Source organism: Neolamprologus brichardi, chromosome 22 (genome assembly GCF_056152115.1).
Source record: "Neolamprologus brichardi isolate AB-2024 chromosome 22, ASM5615211v1, whole genome shotgun sequence".
NCBI classification, from domain to species: domain Eukaryota; kingdom Metazoa; phylum Chordata; class Actinopteri; order Cichliformes; family Cichlidae; genus Neolamprologus; species Neolamprologus brichardi.
Window position 1 is genome coordinate 18182762 of NC_142124.1, and position 20787 is coordinate 18203548.

A 20787-nucleotide genomic window follows, 5' to 3' on the forward strand; every position below is an offset into this window, starting at 1 on the left:
AAGCTACTCGCCGTGTTCAGTTTCAAGAATGCAGAAGAAGAAAAGCAACGGAGTCATGAGCGGGTTACGAGAATTTCTACATACAGTACATTGTAAAACAAGTAGTTAAAAAATGTAAATGTAACTGTCGCAAAAGAAAAAAAGACATCTTTAGCTCAAATTGTAACAGTGTACACAGAACAGAGTACATTAAGAACATTATACATACTTCCCATTTTCTTCTGCAGTGATCAACTCTGTTTTATTTTTGTGTCTGTTTTTTTTTTTAAGTAATACAATCTTTACTCTCTGCAGACATCAGTTTTTAATTTAGTAAAATATTAGGACTGGGGAAAGCAGCATGGCTTTTTAAATCTTAATAACTGTCACAGAGACTTAACCTAATTTTATCTCTGCCACAAAAAAACAAAAAACAAAAAACAAAAGACAAATAAGTTTGACTTAGTAGCTCAAAACTCAAAAACTTGGCATTTTGGTCACGCTTTTTAATACTGTCACACTATTCAGGATTAAGAAGGTATTAGAAAGTGCTTGATTCACCATTTATATAGTAAATATAATATATATATTATGATATGATCATTAGTATAATTATGCTTATTACCAGCAGTGATATCTGTGCATGGTGTTAACACATCTGTATTTATAAATGACATAATAAGGAGGAGTAAAAATATATAAATGATGATTTAAGCACTTGCTAGTAGCGTACTAAAGAGCCAGGATTGTGCCTGTTTCATTGATATTTCTTTAAAAGATTTCATAGTTTTAGGAGGAACTGTGACTTTCCTTGTAATCTTACACTTTTAAGTCACCTTGTGTTTCCAGTGTCAGATTCTACCTTTTTACTGGAATGTGTGAGAAACCCTACAGCCTCCAGCTACTACTCTTTACAAGTGCCCTCTCTGAAAACAAGACAACGGGTCAAGCTACGCCTCTGTTTAGCTGACAGGTAAATGTCAGTAAGGTCATCAGTGATATATTATTGAGTTACATGGTTTAGAAGGGTGTGTCTTTCTAAAGGTGTCTGACATCTGGTACTTTAGCTCTCAGATTCCCTCTTTTCCGAGCCTGTCTGGTTATTACAGGGTTTGAGTTATAAAAAACTGAAGAATAAAAAGATCACATCCTTCGTCACCAGACATGATAATGCTTCACCAGATATTATACTGGGGATTCTGGGATGTGTGGTCTTTGGAGCAGTAGGTACCTGAGTTGCCTGATTGCAAGGCAAAGTAAAAGAACTTTAGCTTAGTTTGTCTTAGTTTTTGGTGCCATGAATCTTGAGATACATGGTCATTCTATTAAAAGGCTACAGAGGGTGGAGAGCAAGGTTCTGTATCGATCCCCAGAGGAAACTAAGGTGTAAAAACAGAGGACTAGAGCTCACTTTATGGCAAGTAGAGGGGATGCGATGGCCTGCGACGCAGCTGCATAGAAAGACCAACTGTAGTTTGGACAATAATACAGGTTTTAATAGGGTTTTAAGATCTGCAGTGTCTTTAAATGTGCCTGCGGTGATGGTGGTGATGGTGGTTGTGCATGTCTTCCATTGAGATTCTGCCCCACACGCCGATCACAAATGTTTCAATCTCACACTCGTTTTCCCCACGAGCGATCCGGAAGTAGCCGTTTTCACCCCAGTTCTTTCCCCAGGAGTTGGCAGCAATCTGGGGAAAATAAGATCACACTAACTGTAAAATACAATAAGACTTAAAGATGACAAAGGTTTTATTTACTTTCCCCTACACCTCACCAATGAGGGGGGGAAAAAACAGCTTTTTACAACAGACTTTTTATTTTAATATCGAATAACTACTTATAGTAATTAAGATACTGTTTGTAAATTTTAATCATATTGAAAAGAAGCTTTAACTGTTTAATCATTAAAACATATTGCCTGTGCTACAGCAGCAGGGTTTTTCAGTCAATCTTTTTAAAAGGGACCTATTACACTTTTCCTTATTTCCTGCTGCTCAGTTTGAAACTCATTTTCTACTCTTGTGTCGAGCTGACATCAGCCTGAAACAGACATCCTTATATGATCATTTCAAGCTGGGATGAGGACTTGCAAACACTATAAGAACTCAATTTGTGGAAGCCAGGAGAGGAGCAGCCAATCAGAAAACAGTGGCCTTTTAGAGTGGGAGGATAGAGAGTAGATTTAAAAGTAATCATTTTTATTTTAAGTCTAAAAAACAAAAATAAGGAGCTGGAAATAAGCATAATAGGCCACCTTGAACTACTGGTAAAGAAGGCGTGAAGTGAAAACTTACCCAATATTTTCTTGATGTTCCATCAACATTTCTCTCTTCTCCCCACCTAGTGCACAGATCAGAGATGATAGTGAATTAAAGCGCATAAAAATTAAAGTATAGACGTCTTATTAGAGCTGTAAAAAATAATTTAAGACATGTAATGTATTACTTTGCCTCAGATGTGCTCAGTGAAAAGCAGATATGCAGGGTTCAAATGTTTAAAATAAACTTTCCCCTTGTTAACAACATCCTGAGTATTTATAGCTGGACATCATTTTGTTGCACAAGGAGTTCCCCTCTTCATCGGGCGTAGGTTACAGGGAAGAGGAACAGCACCTCAGCTTCGTCAGAGCACCAACACAGCAAAACACGAGCAGCCAACAGGGACACTGAACTTTATCTTTACCTTCTCCGGTGGCTGTGGCTTTGTTCTCAGGAAACCCTGGCAAAGGTCCATAAATTCCCATCATGCCATACACTTTGGTCTTAGCGTAGCTGCTGCCAACCCCGGCCATTTCTGCTCGTCATGATCAAAACAGTCCTAAAGCCAATTCCCATCCTGTTTTTCCACACCCGGCCTTTCATTTCCCAAGAGACTCCCGGTCCGCAATCGGTTGTTATCTTTTATAAAGTAAAGGAATGCTGGGAAATACACTGGACGGCCTCAGGCCCTGCCAACTCAGTAGCCTGCCACCAAAACACTGGCAAACTGAGCCAGGCTTCATTCAGCGAGTGACTTTATTAGGCCACTACTCTCCCAAGTGGATTATAACGTCACATTGACCAGGAGCAGACAGCGTCTAAAGTAGACCCTGGCTGGTGTTTGTGAGCATTGTTCACAACTGTATACAAGTGTGTGACCCCGTATGTTTACTTGTGTGCATATTTATTGGTATAGAAACAGGCAGACAGAATCGGACCACTGCTGATCTCTTATCGGTCTTCCAATCAACTCACTTGCTCACTTGGGGACAATGATGGACATGCCCCTGTGCCCATGTACCCCCGCCCTCGCCCAGCGCCCCTCATCCCAGCTCTGACCTCTCCTCTCGGGCACTGATCCCCCTCTCTCTGTCCAGTGCAGTCAGGATCAGCACCCCAGACAATGCTCTTTCCGCCACAGTGGACCTCAATGCTATCTCCACAAACTTTCCCAGGCCCTGGGCTTAAATGAATACACAGCTATGGGATTTAGCCTATGTAAACATACTGAAGCCTGTGGCTGGCAGGTTTGGAGCTCAAAACTGTGCCTTTCACAGCCTCCATCCATCCCTAAACCTGCACCACAGCTACAGCCACATCCACATCCAGCCAAACCACATCCAAAGCAGTCAGAAATCACAGTAGTTGTAGAAGGAGGCTGAATCTTCATCCTCACCATCATCTCACACTGTGCATACCTCCACAGTTTACCAACAATGAAGCTGCAGAGATGTAATTACACTCCAGAGGGTGTGGTTCTAACACGAGCGTGATAAGCAAACACGAATGCACTTGAAGGCTTGAAGAACAGAGAAAACTGTATAGGATTTAAATAAGCTAAGTGGATGAGAAGTGTTTGGGGTTTTTTTTGTTTGTTTGTTTGTTTTTTATCCTCCATGTGCTTATGCATGAAAGAAAAACTACAGACAGTGAAAGCTTCGAGTAAAGAGATTTGTGTTTTATCCTTATCAGATAAAAGCAGAGAAGTTGCTTCTGTCATAATGCAGGACTTGCATGTTTGCTGTTTTTTTGACACTCAGGTAAATGTTTACCTACAGTATGACACACACCCACACGTCATTGGATGAATTAGCCGGTAATTGGGGTTTTATTATCTCACATAAAAACTGGAGGAGCCAAGGATCGATCAGACAACGTTCCAATTACTGCCCATCTCTGACAGTCAAATGTTACCAAATACCAATTACTCAGAACCACTGTCACAGTTTAAAAATGTAAACTGAGCCTTGAGAGTGCCAAATATATCAGTGACATATGTCAAAGGCAGCTGGATGAACTACAGCCTGTAAAATATTTAAAAGCAAAGAGCAGTTTATTCATCTTAAAGGTCAGAATATTTAAAAAACAAACAAACCATAAAACAGTATCAGTCTGTCTGGAGTCTAAAATGATAAGAGGAATATTTTTGGCTTAAATGTTAAGAGGAGTAAACGAAAGGAAGTGGGACAGTGTGACGGCCAGATGAAGAGTGATGATGGAGACATCACAGAGCCAGAGAAACGCACGGCAGTGGGTGTGGGCAGGCAATCCAGGTGCGTCAGCCGTCTACCTGCCTGCATATTTGCGGTTGTTAAAGTGACTAGATGGGGGGGCAGGGGGGACTGTCTGGGGCAGATGAAGGAGTGGAGCCAAGGTGTGTCTCCGAGAGCAATAGTCTGGAAGGGAGGGAACGCTTATTCACAAGCAGACAGCTGGCTGTGTGCAAACACACGTGCAAGTGGAGCTTTGAATCAAACCCAGTACCAACAAGGACTCAATTAAAACCCTGATTCATCCTTATTAAACAACTTCTGAAGACCACTGCTAAACATGTAGCAACAGTTAAACCAGACACACTCTGGTTAAAGATGTAGAAAAGGTGAAAGCGTTTGTCTAGACAGGAGTCAGGTAAAGAAAAAAATAATAAAAATAGAAAATTAAAACCTGGTGAGTTTATTTTAAGCCCAATCAGGTCTGTATAAGCATGTCTCCAAGCCACGTTGTGACAAAGCAAGTTGGTTCACTAAATGGGGGCAAAAATATGAACTGTTTTGGATTGTCTCGGTATTCTGGTAACTTACCCGGTGATCCTGACTGAGTGTGTGCCATGTTTGCGGTATTGCGGTGGTTTAGTGAAACTGGCATCTGTGTGTTTGTAGATCCCAGTCTTATAGACAAAGAAGTCCTCGTGGACCTCCATAATAGCTGCAAGAACAAACAAGCACGGAGAATTAGAAGGTGGAAATAACCTGCATGAGCGCGCACACACACACGCACACGCACACACACTTTGATTAGCCATTTCCCAAAACTATTAAGCAATTTCACCAAACAAATTCTGATTTCCCCCCTGAGTCACACACCCAAACATCAGAGCAGGTTTGTGTGTGTGTGTCAGTGTAAGCTGCACATCTAAGCTATGTGTGACTCTCTTATCCCAGCAGCTGTTTATGGATAAAAGAAGGAAGTTTTTAAAGCTGTATCGGCACTAGATGCAGTGTTCCCTGGTTGAGAATATAATGCAAACTTTCACTCTTATTAGAATCTCTTCAGCAGACACACACACAGGACCACACACACTCATGCTGCTCTCCTCAACTTTCTCAAAACTCTTCCTCCCTGGACTGTTGAACAATAAGTTGGCACATGCTCCCATACACACATGCACAGATCCTTCGACACGTGACTCCTTTATTCAAGTGTACTTGAAGGCATTCCAGATGGGCTCCAGGCAGCTAGCTGCGCTAATATAGCAAAGTCAGATCAACCCTAGCAAGCCGCGGAGGCCGCTCATTTCTGACGGGGTGACTGGGGTCAGAGTTAAAACTCTGGTCAAAACCATTCAGATGAAAGGGTTAAATATGACGTCAGTCTAGGTCAGGTACTTCAAGCTGTGTGTGTTTTCATTTGTGAAAAGTCACACCCACGTGGGAGCAATGTTGACAATAAAATACAAGCATATTTAAGGAAGACGTACACACACAGAAAGGCATCGCGTTACCTTGCACGGGGCCATTATCCATAATCTCCTTCATAATCTCCTTTTCCTAAGTGAGACGAAAGAGAGAACGATTTATAGGCAAAGGAGAGTGAGACAGACAGAATGATCGTTACATGTCAGTGAAACGGAGAGGATGAAAACAACCCCCTGGAAGTTAAAAGTCAGATAACAAGATTGAGTTCAGCAGGGCCCCTTGGTCTTAATGCCTGGCTTATTGACTTCACAGGCTATCAAGAGACAGGAACAACAGGCTGTAATGATTTTGAGAAGCATTAGCCGTCACTTAGCCCTGACGGATAGCTTCTGGTGAAACCACATGTTGGCTGCTGCTCAGCGGTTGTCTGATTTGCAGAAGATCCATGCAGCAGCGTGGAGACACCGCTTCAGGAGGCAGTTTGTGCAAATGTTACATGATACTAGTGCATGGGTTGCAGAGAGGGCGGGGATAATGTCTCCATGAAGTCATTTAGATTCATCCACAAACAAAATAGAGATATTTTACGGTTTTTATTGTTCGACTGAAGGATGGGGGCTTATGTAACTCACTTCTGTCTCTGAGCAGAAAGTAGAAACACTAATATGAGGAGGAAATCTCATTTCGGATTAACCCGCTGGTCCTGAAATGATAGCAGATGATGAGTGTTGTGTTTAAATTGGTGTAATTCACTCACTGCGGTGTTTCTCAAAGGACAGCCTTTCTAAGTCATCGTACTAGAATAGTTTATAATTTAGTTTTATACACAAAGCTAACTCCTCAGTCCTGAATCCTACCTCCTGAAATATGGAAAACAAGCGGGTAAAAAAAAAAAAAAAAAAAAAAAAAAAAAAGCACATCCCACTGCCCTTCTACAATCTCAGACTCATTCCCAGGTGAGCCAGGCACACCATGGCTGATCAGTGTAGTTTTGTGAACGAGAGTGGATGTTTTTGTGTACACTTGTGCAGCTTTCTTTCACCTACATTGGATGAGAGCCTGTAGGGCGGCGTGGACTGGTAGATGTCGTTGTGGTAGTTTTGCGTGTTGGGACATCGCTGCGTGGCTTGCCTCTTCCCCCGTCCAACCGAGCGGCTCTGCATCATGCAGCGACCCACCTCTGCCGGCGTTTGTTGCGGAGGTTGATATGGGTAACAGTCTTCTGTCACAACTCTGTCGGGAGGGAAGGGGAGATGTAAGTCACCCATCATTCATTCACGAGCAGTAATAACTTTGTCTGAGATGAAGGGGGGCTTACCCCCTACGCCGAAGATACCACCAGGCTCCATCTATGCGTCCTCCGGCACAGCCTCCCTGGTTGCGTGTGTCACAGGAAATAAGATTTTGGGGAGACAGCCGAGGAGTCATGTGGCCCATAGACTGGATGGAGATTCTGTCTGATGCCACAGCTGGTGGCAACAAAGCAAACGCATAAACACGTAACTAAAATGTCATGGTGGAAGCTTCACTTCAAGAAGAAACTTGAGAACTAAAGAACTTCTATTTCCTAGAGTTCATGCACGCTTGCATGTGACACAGTTTAAGGATATTTCCCTACAGTTCCCCCATTAGCCCTGCAGATGTCATTTTCCCTAAGACAGCACCTGCTGTTGAGAAGGCCCAGGAAGCAGCGCAGTTGCCCTGATCCAGCGGTTCGTGAATCTTCCCCGGCCACTTCTCTGCTGAATTGAAGTAAGGCGGCAGATTGTCGGTCTGAGGATCCATGTTCATCTGCAAGAAGGAAAGAATGCTTGAATGTGGTGTCAGGTAGTGTAGTGCAACTGTTTGGCCACAGCAGAACACAAACTGAAGGGTGCAATTAAAATACTTGTGGGCAGCTTCGTAATACAAGCTTGGATCATGGGCAGATTACATAAGTCTGCTTATCCTTGTAAAAGGATTTCTTTACAACCATTTGAACCAGAATCCATTTCTGACGTTGCAGAATAGACAGGATCCTCTGAAGCCACTCCTCTTTGTGAAACAACAAGTCTCTTTGGTTATATTAGGGTTTCATCATGATGATAAACTTCTGTTATAGAGTTTAACTGTCTCCCTGATAGAGCGCTTTCACTCAGACATGCTCCATCATTTAATCGCCAGCTATTGTCGGATGCTCTCTTCTTATCTCCTGGTATTATGTGATGAACATACACTACAGATAGCTTCATCTCTCTCTCTCTGACAAAGACTCTGGCTGCCCGCGGTGCATTCCACTGCTTAATAGTGAAGTATTCAGAGCACAGACGGCCACCTGATACATCACTAAGGAATGTGCTGCTGCTCAGAGATTTGGAGCTCTGGCAGGTCAAAGTGCAAAAAAAGCACCTGATCCAAAAGGCATCTAAAATGTTGCATTAAGTGCGTTTGACACGAGTCTGCAGAAACAACAGGAAAGGGGAGAGACTGAGAGTTTTGTGAATGGGCTGTGATCTGATATAGGCATAGGCAGGGACACGCTGAGGGCGGAAGGAGTAGGAGGTGTTACAAAATTTCGAGGTGGAATGAATGCACGCAGGGCAAAGTGGGAATGCGCAGACCCAAGAGGAAGTCTTGTCTTTATTCTCAAAGCCACCACCATCCTTTCCGTCTTCTCTATGTGATGTTTTGGTTGCGTCTTATGTAATCTTTCTGGGGTAAAATGTAAACAAAGACAGAGCAGGCTGAGGTCTCCAAACAGAGAGGCCGTTACATACCAGCAGGCCACCATAATTAAGTGAAGCAGGTTTTGGTCAGTGCTCACTTGTTTGTAATAGGTTTCAAGCGTGCAAGAGCTTGTAAAAGAAAGAAGAAAAAAAGAAAAGTAAAGATATGAGTAACTTTTTCTTTTTATTCTCACCTGTCTGTAAAACATCCTGCTTCCACCCACATCTCTCCTCTTTATGTCATACACTCACACAAGTGGGAAACAGTTTGTGACTAATTCAGCACATGTTCCTATCATGACTACAGAATAGAAACGATAGTTCTTTAAATTCAGCGTTGATCAAATTTCATATACTCTGATTTTAAAAACTATTTCTATGTAATATTTCAAATGTCTGTGTTTAAATACAAAAATAAGCAAACGATGTATACAATACCAATCGTTTCTGTTGCCAAATATTAAGAATATTATTTCTGTAAATCTCTATGTTACTTTTTTCCTGCTATTCATGAGTGAAGAAAGACATGATGGTCCAGCCAACCGGTAATCCAACGAGTCACTGCTCAGGGAACCTGAGTATGTACGCTAACCACTTGGTTATCAAATCACTCCATCGTACAATTCTGAAAATATCTAAAGACATCATTTTGGTTTTCTCTCCATAGTTGTAGTATTAGTGGAATCAGGAGATGAATGATATGTTATCCGTATGTTATGCCTTTTGTCGTTTTAAGTGGAAACTCAGAGTTTAAGAAGGTACACGTGGTGCCCAGTAAAGTTATATTCTTACAGTTCCTGTATGGATATATCAAGGGCACCTAAGTGAATTTAATTTAATTTTATGTAAAACTCTTACATTGCAAAGTAAAGATCCTACAATATTAGAAAGAAATCCCAGCAATCACACAACCTTCTATGAGCAAGCATCTGGTGAAAGTGGGAAGGAAAAACTCCCTTTTAACAGGAATAAATCTCTGGCAGAACCAGGCTCAGGGAGGGGCAGAAATCTGCTGCAACTAATTCGAGGATAGAGGAAAAAGAAGAAAGGGCAGAGAGAGGCAAGACAAGAGCCAGACTACAGCTGAGAGATTTAAATAAGGAGTCCAATCAGTGAAGTTTTGTATCTAAGCCTTTAGAAAAGTTCACCCATATATTTATTTTCTAACGATGATTTGATGATTCAATGAACGAAGAGTCCTGTACCTGAATCTCATTCATGTTCATGACTGTTCTTGATGGTCTTTGTGTGCCCAGTCGGTAGCGGATGCCTTCGTTTAAAGTCATGCCATACAACTCACTGTAGTTAGCTGCCCTCCACCTAAAAACAATATGAAAGAGGCAGAAATCATATGTGTTTTTAACTACAAACAATGTATTGTAAGTACGTGTCTATATTTATTTGTTTCTTACCCATAGTTTCCTCTGTTGACAGCTTGGATAATGTCCAGCTCAATCAGACAGGCGTTCTGCTCACACTCCCAACGTCCAGAAGTCCCACATGTGCTACAGGAGAGAGAAAAAAAAGTTAGTAGGGGACATTCAAAGAAACTACAAGTGCCTGTAAAAATGTGTATTTTTATGCTACAGTCACTAAAGTCTATTAAACAAAGGCAAGTGAGCAGAGGCTGAGTGGATTTCCCAAATAAGACATAAATTGAAAGAAGAATGTTAGCAGCCGGAAAAGGCTGGAGAAATTATGGAGTGGGATGGTTAAAAATAAAAAGCTTAGATTATTCAGCCTTTTAAGGCTGCAGAATGCAGATCCGTTTTTATTCGGCAAAACGGAAAATAAGTGAGCAGGATATTAACGATGACACACAGATGTTTACTTTGGAGATGTTCAGAAACAGAGGATTTACTGTCTGATGACTCACTGCCGAGAAGTGTGCCTTTGTGTGTTTGCGTGTGTGGTAATACAACATCAGAATGGAAAGGCTTTAAAAAAACAAAACAAAAAAAACAAACACACACACATATATATATATATATATATAGACAAGCAGTCCCCATCGCTATCACGCATATTATAGTTGACAATTTGCAATGCACAGGTAGCCCTCCTGTAAGTGTGCTCCCCTCCACCCCAATCAGTCAGCAGTATTCTTCACTGGGTTATCGCTTCAATCACTTGCCTCAAAGCTGAGATAATGCACAGTGGATCTATTCAGTGTTATCTTTTTACTTGTACAACCAGTATGCACCAGTGGGTGTTTTATTTCTAATATATTTTCATGCACATGACATGTTTCAGATTATTATTTTAAACAGAAAACCCCCGCACAAATCCTGCATAAATAAAACGGAGAAAACAACTTCATATTTTCCTATGAAACATAGAAAAGCACGAAAAAGAAATGCATTCTCAAATGTATTGCAGATTTTTAATGATAAATGTATTATTGCTACTTATTAATATTAAACACACTTTATATATCTTAAAACCATTGCCTGTTTTGTGCAAACCTTGTTTTATACATGCTATAAATAGCTCTGTCTAGCATACGACACATTGAGCTTGCTCGTTTTTTTTGTTCTTGTGACAAACTCAGTTTTAAAAATACATCAAATGTGCTAAAACTATAAACTGTCTGTGCAATTTTAAACAGACGGATCCACACATGAGTAGACGGTAAAATCTAGACACTTAATTTAAACCTAGGTGACATATACATAAAAACAAAACCAGGAACATAAAGATAAAGCAGCTAAAGTTCAACTGCTAAGAGCTCAAATACAGTCTGGCAGGGAACAGCGGAAGCGTATGAGACAGACAGGTAATTAGGTGATAAGACACAGTGAAACAAGACAGAGGCCTGTAAGTAAAGCCAACAGAAGTGAAACAATGTGATCTTAAAGTCAAATTGAAACAGAAAGAAGAATGAGTGTGTGTGTAAAGTGACTATATTTTTGTTTTTAACAGTCACATAATCAGCAGCAGTGTTGAGGATGTGAGCCAAACAATAACAGGGGTGTTTCTCAGATAATTATGTAGCTAGCATGAATTGTGCATGAAATGTTTTACTACCCAGGACCATCACTAAACAAATGCGATGTGTGTGACTGAAGAGGAATTTGACCTCTTCAGTCACACAGAAACCCGCGGATGGTATTCCCCTCTCAAATGGCTCACTTTCCTGCTGGGACACATGTGCCACGTTCACGTTACATTAAAAGGTTACACCAGTGTGTTTCTGCTCAGCATCCTACGGGGACCATCTGATGGCTTTTGATTGGTTCAAAGCAACTGTGACCTTTCACCTCTTCCACCCTCCAGCAGGAATAGAGGCATGCAGCAGCACAGTGCCAGTAGGTCTGCGATAAACACACAGGGATAGGCTTGATTTATGGAGATTAAGGGACAGAGTGGGACTGAATATAAAATCTAAGGGATGTGAGGACATATTTAACATTCCCCGTCACAGTCCCAATTTAAGATCTACTTGCCTGAGAGAGCATGGATAACAGCTAGACAACACAAGGTGTAGTATCTCACCATATCTGGCCATTGATGCTTCCAGATCAGTCGGAGCAGAGCCATGTTTGTGTGTGTGTCTGCAGATACGGTGCATCTACGATATCTGAGCAAATAAATAAACTTAGAAAGTCTATGCTGGCATTGGCTGTTGTCCCATCTGACATAACGAGCCAACAGACGAAAGCAGCTGCCAAATCAAATTAGAGATCAACTGCTCCTTCAGACTGCTACCCCGGAGACCATCTTTGAAAGGAGAGGTTGCCGAGGTTCAGATCTTTCGGGACAGATAACATGTTATCGGGATGGCAGCAGATCTGTAAATAACCAAATTAGCTAGAAATCCCATTAACAAGACAAAAAGCTGACACATACTGTATTACACGTTAACACTCACAACAGTAAATATAAGCGCAGGCTGAATACACGACACTTAGTCTGTTCCAAAAACCAATCTGCGGATGATTCATTTTGTGCTGCACAGACAGATGATGTTTATACTGATTGTGGTGCTGATGTCAAAGTGCATTAAGTGCAGCTGTTAAACCAGTTAGTCATTAGAACAGTTTCCCTTTTCTGTTCAAATCAGTAAAGAAACATAGGCGGTACAGATAAGAGAGTGCAGGGGCGCTGCTAATGAGAGCCTCGGGAGGGGGGAAAGGGCGAGAGCCGATTTCTGAAAGAGCTGGGAGGACACGCATTTGGGAAATTAATAAGTGGAGGGAGTGGGAGTAGGAGAAGCATGTCCGCGTGTATCCGTCCGAGCCTAAGTTGTGGCGCAAATTTTCAAACTCCTGTGTGTATTGGTTTGATAAGCACGTGTGAGAGCACATGATACCGAGACTCTCTTGTTTTCAGAGCGAACGGGGGAGTTAGCACATTAATGTTGGTTTTTGGGAACTGGAACACCAGAGGCTATTTTTAAACAACCGTGCAGTGTGGGTTTGCTCAACCTCCACAAGTCTTTCCTCAAGATAAAAATAGGACCCCCGCCCTTTATCAACTTCCATCAACTGTATTCCTTCCCAATTGCTGCCGTGATAAGATTGAGTGACACGCACACACACACGCACGTGCACGCACACGCACACTTAAAAGAGCAACAATTGACACAGACGTGAGAAACCAGTGTGGAGGACAGATGTGGAATTCAATTTCCGCTGCTCCTGCTTTCACTCTCTTAACCTCCCTCCAGACTCTTGGGAACTACTACACAGCTCCTTGACTGCAGCTTATGTCATGCAGAAAAATGGCAGCCGTCGCACACGGGCTCTGTTCCCCTCAGGGTGCTGAAAATCACTGAGACAGAGATACTTTCCTGTCACTTAGAGTTAATCCACAATGCTCTTTGTAGAAGCTCCTGACTTCATGTCACGGTAGTAAAGTGAATTAGAAACACACTGAATTGGAAAAAATAATACAGGACTGTCAAGGAGATTTACTCAAGGAGTCAATTACAGAGAGCTGTATTACAGTGTACAGACTTATTATAATGTATTCAAGCAGAGTGGTTTTCTATCTCTATTAAAGTAGACTCAAACTCAACTGGAAAACTGTTTCAGTCCTGATTCAGTCTATCAAGTCACTTAGAAAGGCAAATGCAAACCTCTCTTCTTCCCTAGGGAGAAAAATAATTCGCATAAGGGCTGTCTAAGCTTACCACTAGGCTATCCTATAATTTATAATAACAGAAAAGCCTTTGGAGGACAGGCAGTAGAAAGTTTGAAAACAAGGATCTACACCTCAAAAACATGACATGAAGCAATGATTTTGAGTAAAATGCAACTCAAATATATAAAATCAAAGGTGTATTTATTCAAATAATTAATCATTAAGGGAAAACATGCTTGGTATACACTCAGCTCTAGCAATCGAGTTAATTATCTTTTGTGCTCACCTACAAAGTTACGTGGAAAATTTACATGTTATCAAATTATTTAAAGTCAGCATTTTGGGGCATAAATACATTTGAGTGTGTAACAGAGTGCTTAGCAGGTGTGGTTTGTAGACTATATACAACAGATGAACACCATGAAATCCTTTGGTTTGACTGAGAGGTGTCAATAGACCAAGTAGCCTAAAAATAACCTGCTTTTTCTACTATTTTCCACCAGATGGGACCAAAATTTACAAAATAAACTGCTTTTGGTATCAAGTAACACTTTAAGCAAGGGATTGAGAGTAAAATCTGAAGTTGAACAACAAGACAGACATCTCTACAACTGGGCTTCTATTTGCAGCCAGAGCAGTCGCCCCCTGCTGGCCATTAGACAGAATGCAACATTAAAACACGGATTCACATTTCAGCCCCAGAGGCTACAGCCATCTTTTATATACAGTTTATGATGGAGGTGTGATGGAGAATCACCAGAAGTTATTACAAGGAATCCTAAGGTGGAAATGATCTCTAAACAAAATATCATAATGAGCTGAGATATTTTATTTTTCAGGCCTAAAGTCATTTCTCCTATTTGGACAAACTAACACGGCTTATCGCTCATCTTATCTTATCTATACCTGCACATTTCTTACGGGCATTTAAAAAACTCAACAAAATTATGCACGCAGAGCTGGGCAGAAGGAGGCAGACAGAGTTTCAGGTGCAGGTGACTAAAGCTCATATGTGAGTAAGGATCATGTGATCAGCGAAAGATTTTCACTCAAAACAAGGATATAAAAATGAATAATGAACATTACTCCACAAAGCCACCAGCATAGTTAGAAACACATGCTGTGCAAAGGCACATTTTGCAACCTACAGCTTCATTTTAAACTGTGCAAATCCCCACAGCTCTTAGGAATACCAAGCGCTGTACGTCAGAGAGGGAGTCAGAGAAACTTGATGGTAAAAACAGATTTTTCAGCTTTTGTAAAGCCAAATCCATAAAAAAAATTTCCCTCCAAATTATAAAAAAAATATTACATGCATATTTTATATAATGTTTAGTGTTTACACAGCTAAAAAAAAAAAAACAAAAAAAACTGGGAACCTGAAAATGTTCGAACTTAAAGATACTTCAGGGGACAATTAAAGGGAAAACCCTTGATTTAAAAGGCAGAAAGAATGCATGGAGAAGGCGGGGTGTACATACCATAAATTGCAATTTTCTTTGTATGTCTGCCCCGTCAAGAACGTGTTTCCATTTCTTTCACAGGTGCCTGAGAAAAGACAAAGAGTGGCAATTTAATATACGCAGGTTTGATGTGGCTAAACAATAAAGATCCTACCGCTAATCTCAACAAAAGCTACGCACAGTCTCAATCACGGAGACACAAATGAGACACGTACTGTACACGGAGGCTTAAAAGCACACATACACACTTGATATTAATAACACAGTAACCACATTCTTTCACTTGCAACCACAGTAAAAGTTAACAGCGACTAGTCTTAGCAGTAACACACAGAATATGTGAGGTCTAAGGAGCTCTAAGCCAGTAATCCTGTGTAGGAATGTGGCGTTAGCTTCTTTCCTGCCTTCCCAGGCTTCCCGGGCTCTCGTCATGCTTTAACCAGCTTACGCTCCACTGCACCAACTCTACTGAGATAGCGTGGAAAGCCCCCACTTCCATCTATAATTAAACATCAAAAATTTTACAAAATTTGGGAGTTGCACACCCTGCGCTGTCACGGCCCCAAAAGTGGCCCATCTTACTCGACTGTTAAAACGTTGGTGTTTTGGTGACAAGCTTACCTAAAGTGGAAGATGCTGTCAGAGGGGACTCCATGTGGAATTTAAGGCATAATCTGGCTGAGAATTTACAGTGTGAGCAAGTTTTCCCGGCCTCTGGTGCGAGGCCCCGTGTTGACAGTGTGATCTATGACTGATGCTCTCACAGCTGTCTCTATCGTAATTCAAATTACTGCAAAGCTTCGGCAAGTGGCAAGTTACACATTAATACAGAAGGAATGTGTGCAGACTGAACATATGCAATGTTACCGTGACATTTTTTGTATAGCATTCCTTCAGCGCAGACCGAGTGAAAAAACAGTAGCAGTTAAGAGGAAAGACCCATCATAACAAGGTGTCTTTCCGTGGCTTCCCTCCATGCTGACTGTGTGATCAAACATGCTTGCGTGCACATGCTTGTACGTCGGACCTCCTGGGTGCCAAACCTTATCGAGCACGGCCCACATACCTGCATCGACCTCTCTAACTTTGTAGTCCTGTACCCATTGTCTGGCCGCATACCCCACATTCTTTCTCCTGACCTCCATTCATCCCTCTGCACACCCCTCCTCCCACCGTCTCGGTTAATAAGAAGCCTACTGTTCCCTACGCTGCTCTCAGGTAGCCCTTTGCCTTTGCTGGCACATTTCACACTTCGGCAGAGAGGATGGTGCTAGAACTGTGAGGGGAGTCCAAATGTAGTCAACCAACCAGTAACACAGGTGAACGAACAGGAGTTTAATCTGCAATACAATCAGATGCTATATGTAGATGATTTAAGGGACAGGGAACGTACAGATAATTATTATGTATGCTGAAATATAGTTTGACTTTCCTTTATTATTATTATTATTATTATTATTATTATTATTATTATTATTATTATTATTATTATTATTATTATTAGTAGTAGTAGTAGTAGTAGTAGTAGTAGTAGTAGTATTAAATCCATTATATTAATACTGTTGTTTACCCTCCCACTCTGTGATTAATCACACAGAGAAGAAATCAAAGAGACATTAGAAAGATCAAAGGTTTCTGTCCAAGTAAGAAACATTGGTATGATCACTTCATATAAATGCAGTAACAAGCTGAAGCTTTTAAAAGAAGGTTAAAATGAAAGCAGGTATGCAATTCTAATCCATTTTCAGCATATTAGGGGCGTCACGCTGCTTTCCATCGTGGCCCAGCGTGGAGCTTGTCAGTGGGGTTTCCTGCAGCTCTCTGACAGAGTTTAACTAACAAAGACATGCCTACACGCTCACACACATGGCTGCAACACTTTCTGATGCCCCCCAAAACACATTTGCACCTTCACATACCAATGAAAGGCGGCTGCACGCCAAGACAGTGACCCCAGAAGTCGGGGCAGCAGTCGGACACCGTGCGGTTGCAGAACAGGTCACAGTAGCAGATTGTGTCCAGGTACGGCACGGTGCACAGGTCGTCCCTGCCAGGACAGCAGCCTCCTCGTCTCTGGCAGTAGGAGCCGAATGGGTCTCTGATGCCGCCAACATGAAGTGGACTGGCAAGCTCCCTCTTGGTCCTTCTGGAAAGGATTCTGTCTGCAGTGCCTTCTCCCACCACCAGGAGTAGCACGGTCACAGTCAACAGGATGAGCTTCATGATAAACCTGCGACAGGGAGAGGGCAGAAATTTAACATTTAAGAGTTGTGGATAAAGTCAGTGTTATCCAAGGCATACCTCTGTATGATGCTCAAGAAGACACACTTAAAATGCTCCACTCTGCAGGGGGAAGAGCAGCAGAGTGTAGCAGAGTAATTGGGCATTACTGCTGCCAACTTCTGAGCAGTTCATATAAACACTGAGGCACACACACATGCACGCACACACACATGGCAGATAAGTTTAAACAGACTTGGCAGCACATGGTTTAAATAGAAACCCATGTGATCCTTGGAGATTGTCTATTTATTTCCTCAACTTTCCTTTTAAACCGCCAAGACAAACAGCAGCTAAATATGAAAATACACACAGCGTGATGGAAAACATCGTCTCAGTGGCAAAAGTTATGTTATCAAATATGTTGAACGGTGCATGATGGGCAGGTTCTCTGACATGTCTATATGCACATGTAATATCCTCAATGCCCACGTTTAGTCTGTTTGTCCCTGCTCAAGGTCTCTGGATTATTAAAGGTCAAACAATCCCACGCATTGTTTTTTTGTTTGTGTTGGTCTCAGGTCACTGGATAGGGGAGTCTCTGCAGGGTCGGACCAAGAGGAGGGCTTGCCCCGCTGCTTACATAAACAGCATCATTAATTATCCAATCAGATCTCTCGGCACAATGGACCCTGTGCACATAAAGCACAGCTCCGGAAAAGGTCTTTGCTCTGCTGTTTTCTGCATGACTGTGCCTTTACTTGGTGCATACACACACAGACACACACACACACACCACACCCACATACACACAGTAACATATGGCAGCATGGGATGGGCAGGTCTTGTCCTTTACACAAGTGTTTTGTTGTGTCAGACTTTGAGCAGCAGTGCAATAAAACACCAGCCAGTCTGCTCATCATGCTGGTGATGTCTTTAGGTCAATCTAAAGCTAAAAAAAAACTTCTGCAGAGATCATAATGCAGTTGTCTTCAGAAGCTCTTCTTTATCATCTGTAGCTTCTTTACACATATTAAATTAGATTGTTAAGCTATAAGAAAGTATTTTGCTCAATTGCTTACTTAAACGAGACAGTATTTATAGATTTAGTCCATATTACTGTGTAAAATATCCTTTTAACACCCAATATTTCAATCATACGATCCTGAGAAAAAGATCTTAAAGCTTTCAGTAATGTCACAGATGGCATATGGTCCATCAGGGCTCCAGACAGCTGTAGCCAAGCTACTGATCCTCCACTTCAGCTACAGGACAGATGAACCCTCAGTAAGGGTTACCCGCTCACTTTCTAACACACACACTATAGCGCATGGACACATAACACAGTGGCAGATGAGACATGCGGAGTCAGTGTCAGCAGCTTCAGGACCACGGTTATGAACAGTGAGTTCATAAATCTGAGCAGTATTTCATTCCATGGCAGCACTTTTTTTTTTTTTTTTTTAAATGGGAACATTATAAACCACAAATACATTAATGCATCAACATACTTTTCATTTTTATGCTTCACTGCTAATGAACAAGAAATTAAAACCTATCATCCAGTGATTTGTGGTGAAAGTAACTCATACAACCTTTTCAGTAACAAAGCAAAAGAACCTCCAGGCTAGAAATATTTTTTAAGAAAAAACACACACAAAAAACCCAACAACAACAACAAAAACATAAAAACAAGGGCCAAATCTTGAACTGTAATTAATGTGAACCAAACTTTTAGCTGTTTACACACCTCGATCACTTTCCTTCCCAAGACTGAACTTTGACACATTGTTGCAACACCCAGCAGATAATTCATTCTTCAGTGTGTCTCTATAAAAGCCCTCTCAGCACCATTTTTACTCTGTTACACAGTCCTGACTATGCTCTCAGCTGTTTGAAAAAACTAAAAAACACCAAGCTCGATTTTTAAGGGGGAGTGGGTTGGATCGTGTATAACACCTTACAGGTGTCCAGTGAGGACTGCACCTCAGCAGGTGAGTGAAGAGATTACTGGTGTCTGGAGCGGCCACTCCACCTGAACCCAACAACCCTCCATTAAAAAAAAAAAAAAAAAGACAAAACAGCCTTCCGTTGATATTAAAGTAGCTCTAATGTGCCCAACACACCCTTAAGATACATATGTCGTAACAGAAAAGGCTTGACTAACCAATGCTCTGCAAAAATCTAAGTAATTATACAGAGAAAGACTAAAAACATTGAGGGTGATGACAATCCTCTGAAAGAGAGCTTAAAGGTTTCCTCTTCTTCTGTTTAAAGTAACTTGATAATAGTGTAAGCCAGACTGTGACGCTCAGGCTGCACCTGCCTGACAGCTGCTGCTGAAAAGTGCAGAGAAATAGAAACTGCTGTTACCTTGAGTTTAGAGAGAAATCCTGGTTTTGTAATCCAGTAAGAAACAGCTTTTTTGTTGCTGGTGTGCTGCTCAGGAAGTCCCTCACAGGTAGAGAGAGTTTAGGTAAAAGGTCAGGCTCCTTTTCTCTGTTCCAAACTCTCTCACAGGATCTGCTCTGTCAGTCTCGGTCTTCTCTATATACAGGCAACAAGGAAGCGTAACCACTCCCCCCTCCAGCCTCTGGCTTGTCCCCTGCTTCACTGCCTCTCCCTCAGCAGCTCACATTCACGCACTTTTGCCTTTCCCTGTGACTCCCACAGGTTGACTATCTCTGCATGCTTTTCCTCTTCTTATCATACTGGAGCCTGCATAGTGAACTGGCTTGCACTCGGGCACATCTCTGTTCATCTTCTCTCATATTTTCTTCCCACTGTCGCTATCAGTAGCCATGACTTCCCCCTTCTTTATCTGCGACTTTTCCCCACACAGGGCCAAATCCACTTGAGGTGGGCGCCATTGCACGCCCCCTAGCGGTCGCAGGTTGAGTAGCTCCACCTATCAGCCACGAAATTATGGAGGAGCCAGAGAGAAACCTCCCATCTTCTAGAAAGTTACAGATGAGTCTCTGGAGATGCGATTTTGGTACGCATTGTCGGAATGTGAGAAATATTGCGGATGTTTTTTTGTAAGATGATGAATCTGTTTTTATCATCAGCCTCTTGTTTTGTAACATCTCCCCCTTTCCAAACAAAATAATTTCAGTGAAGGAATTTGATTTATTAAACAAATGAAATTTATGTCTATAAAAAGTATTGTGTGGTTTTCCTGAGCAGTGAACACAAACATGACACATTACACAGCTGCAGTGAGTGAATGACAGAGAATATCAGCTGTCAAATGTTTAACCCTCTTCTATATTTGGTAACCAGTGTGCTAAAAGTCAGCTTTCCTTAAGTTTATGAAAGTACATAAATGACATAAATGCTTCTGCAGAAGAAGACTGAATAAGGTTTTACTGAAGTGTTGCCATGGCCCAGAAAGACCCAGCTGACCACTTTTGGGCTGATCAATAAGCTAAAAGCTGAA

At 41.6% G+C, this 20787-nt stretch overlaps 1 protein-coding gene across 1 annotated transcript; it reads right to left on the reverse strand.

Moving 5' to 3' along the window:
- Nucleotides 1-256: 256 nt before the first annotated feature.
- On the reverse strand, nucleotides 257-19881 carry tinagl1 (tubulointerstitial nephritis antigen-like 1). Its single transcript, XM_006787781.3, has 12 exons — nucleotides 19722-19881; nucleotides 17048-17358; nucleotides 15147-15213; nucleotides 9993-10085; nucleotides 9786-9900; nucleotides 7540-7666; nucleotides 7194-7344; nucleotides 6922-7108; nucleotides 5962-6007; nucleotides 5042-5165; nucleotides 2277-2322; nucleotides 257-1670 (listed from the first exon to the last, which is right to left on the reverse strand). Exons 2-12 carry the CDS (start codon nucleotides 17349-17351, stop codon nucleotides 1503-1505), a joined length of 1428 nt encoding a protein of 475 aa, XP_006787844.2. The 5' UTR covers nucleotides 17352-17358; nucleotides 19722-19881; the 3' UTR covers nucleotides 257-1502.
- Between the last annotated feature and the right edge of the window lie 906 nt (nucleotides 19882-20787).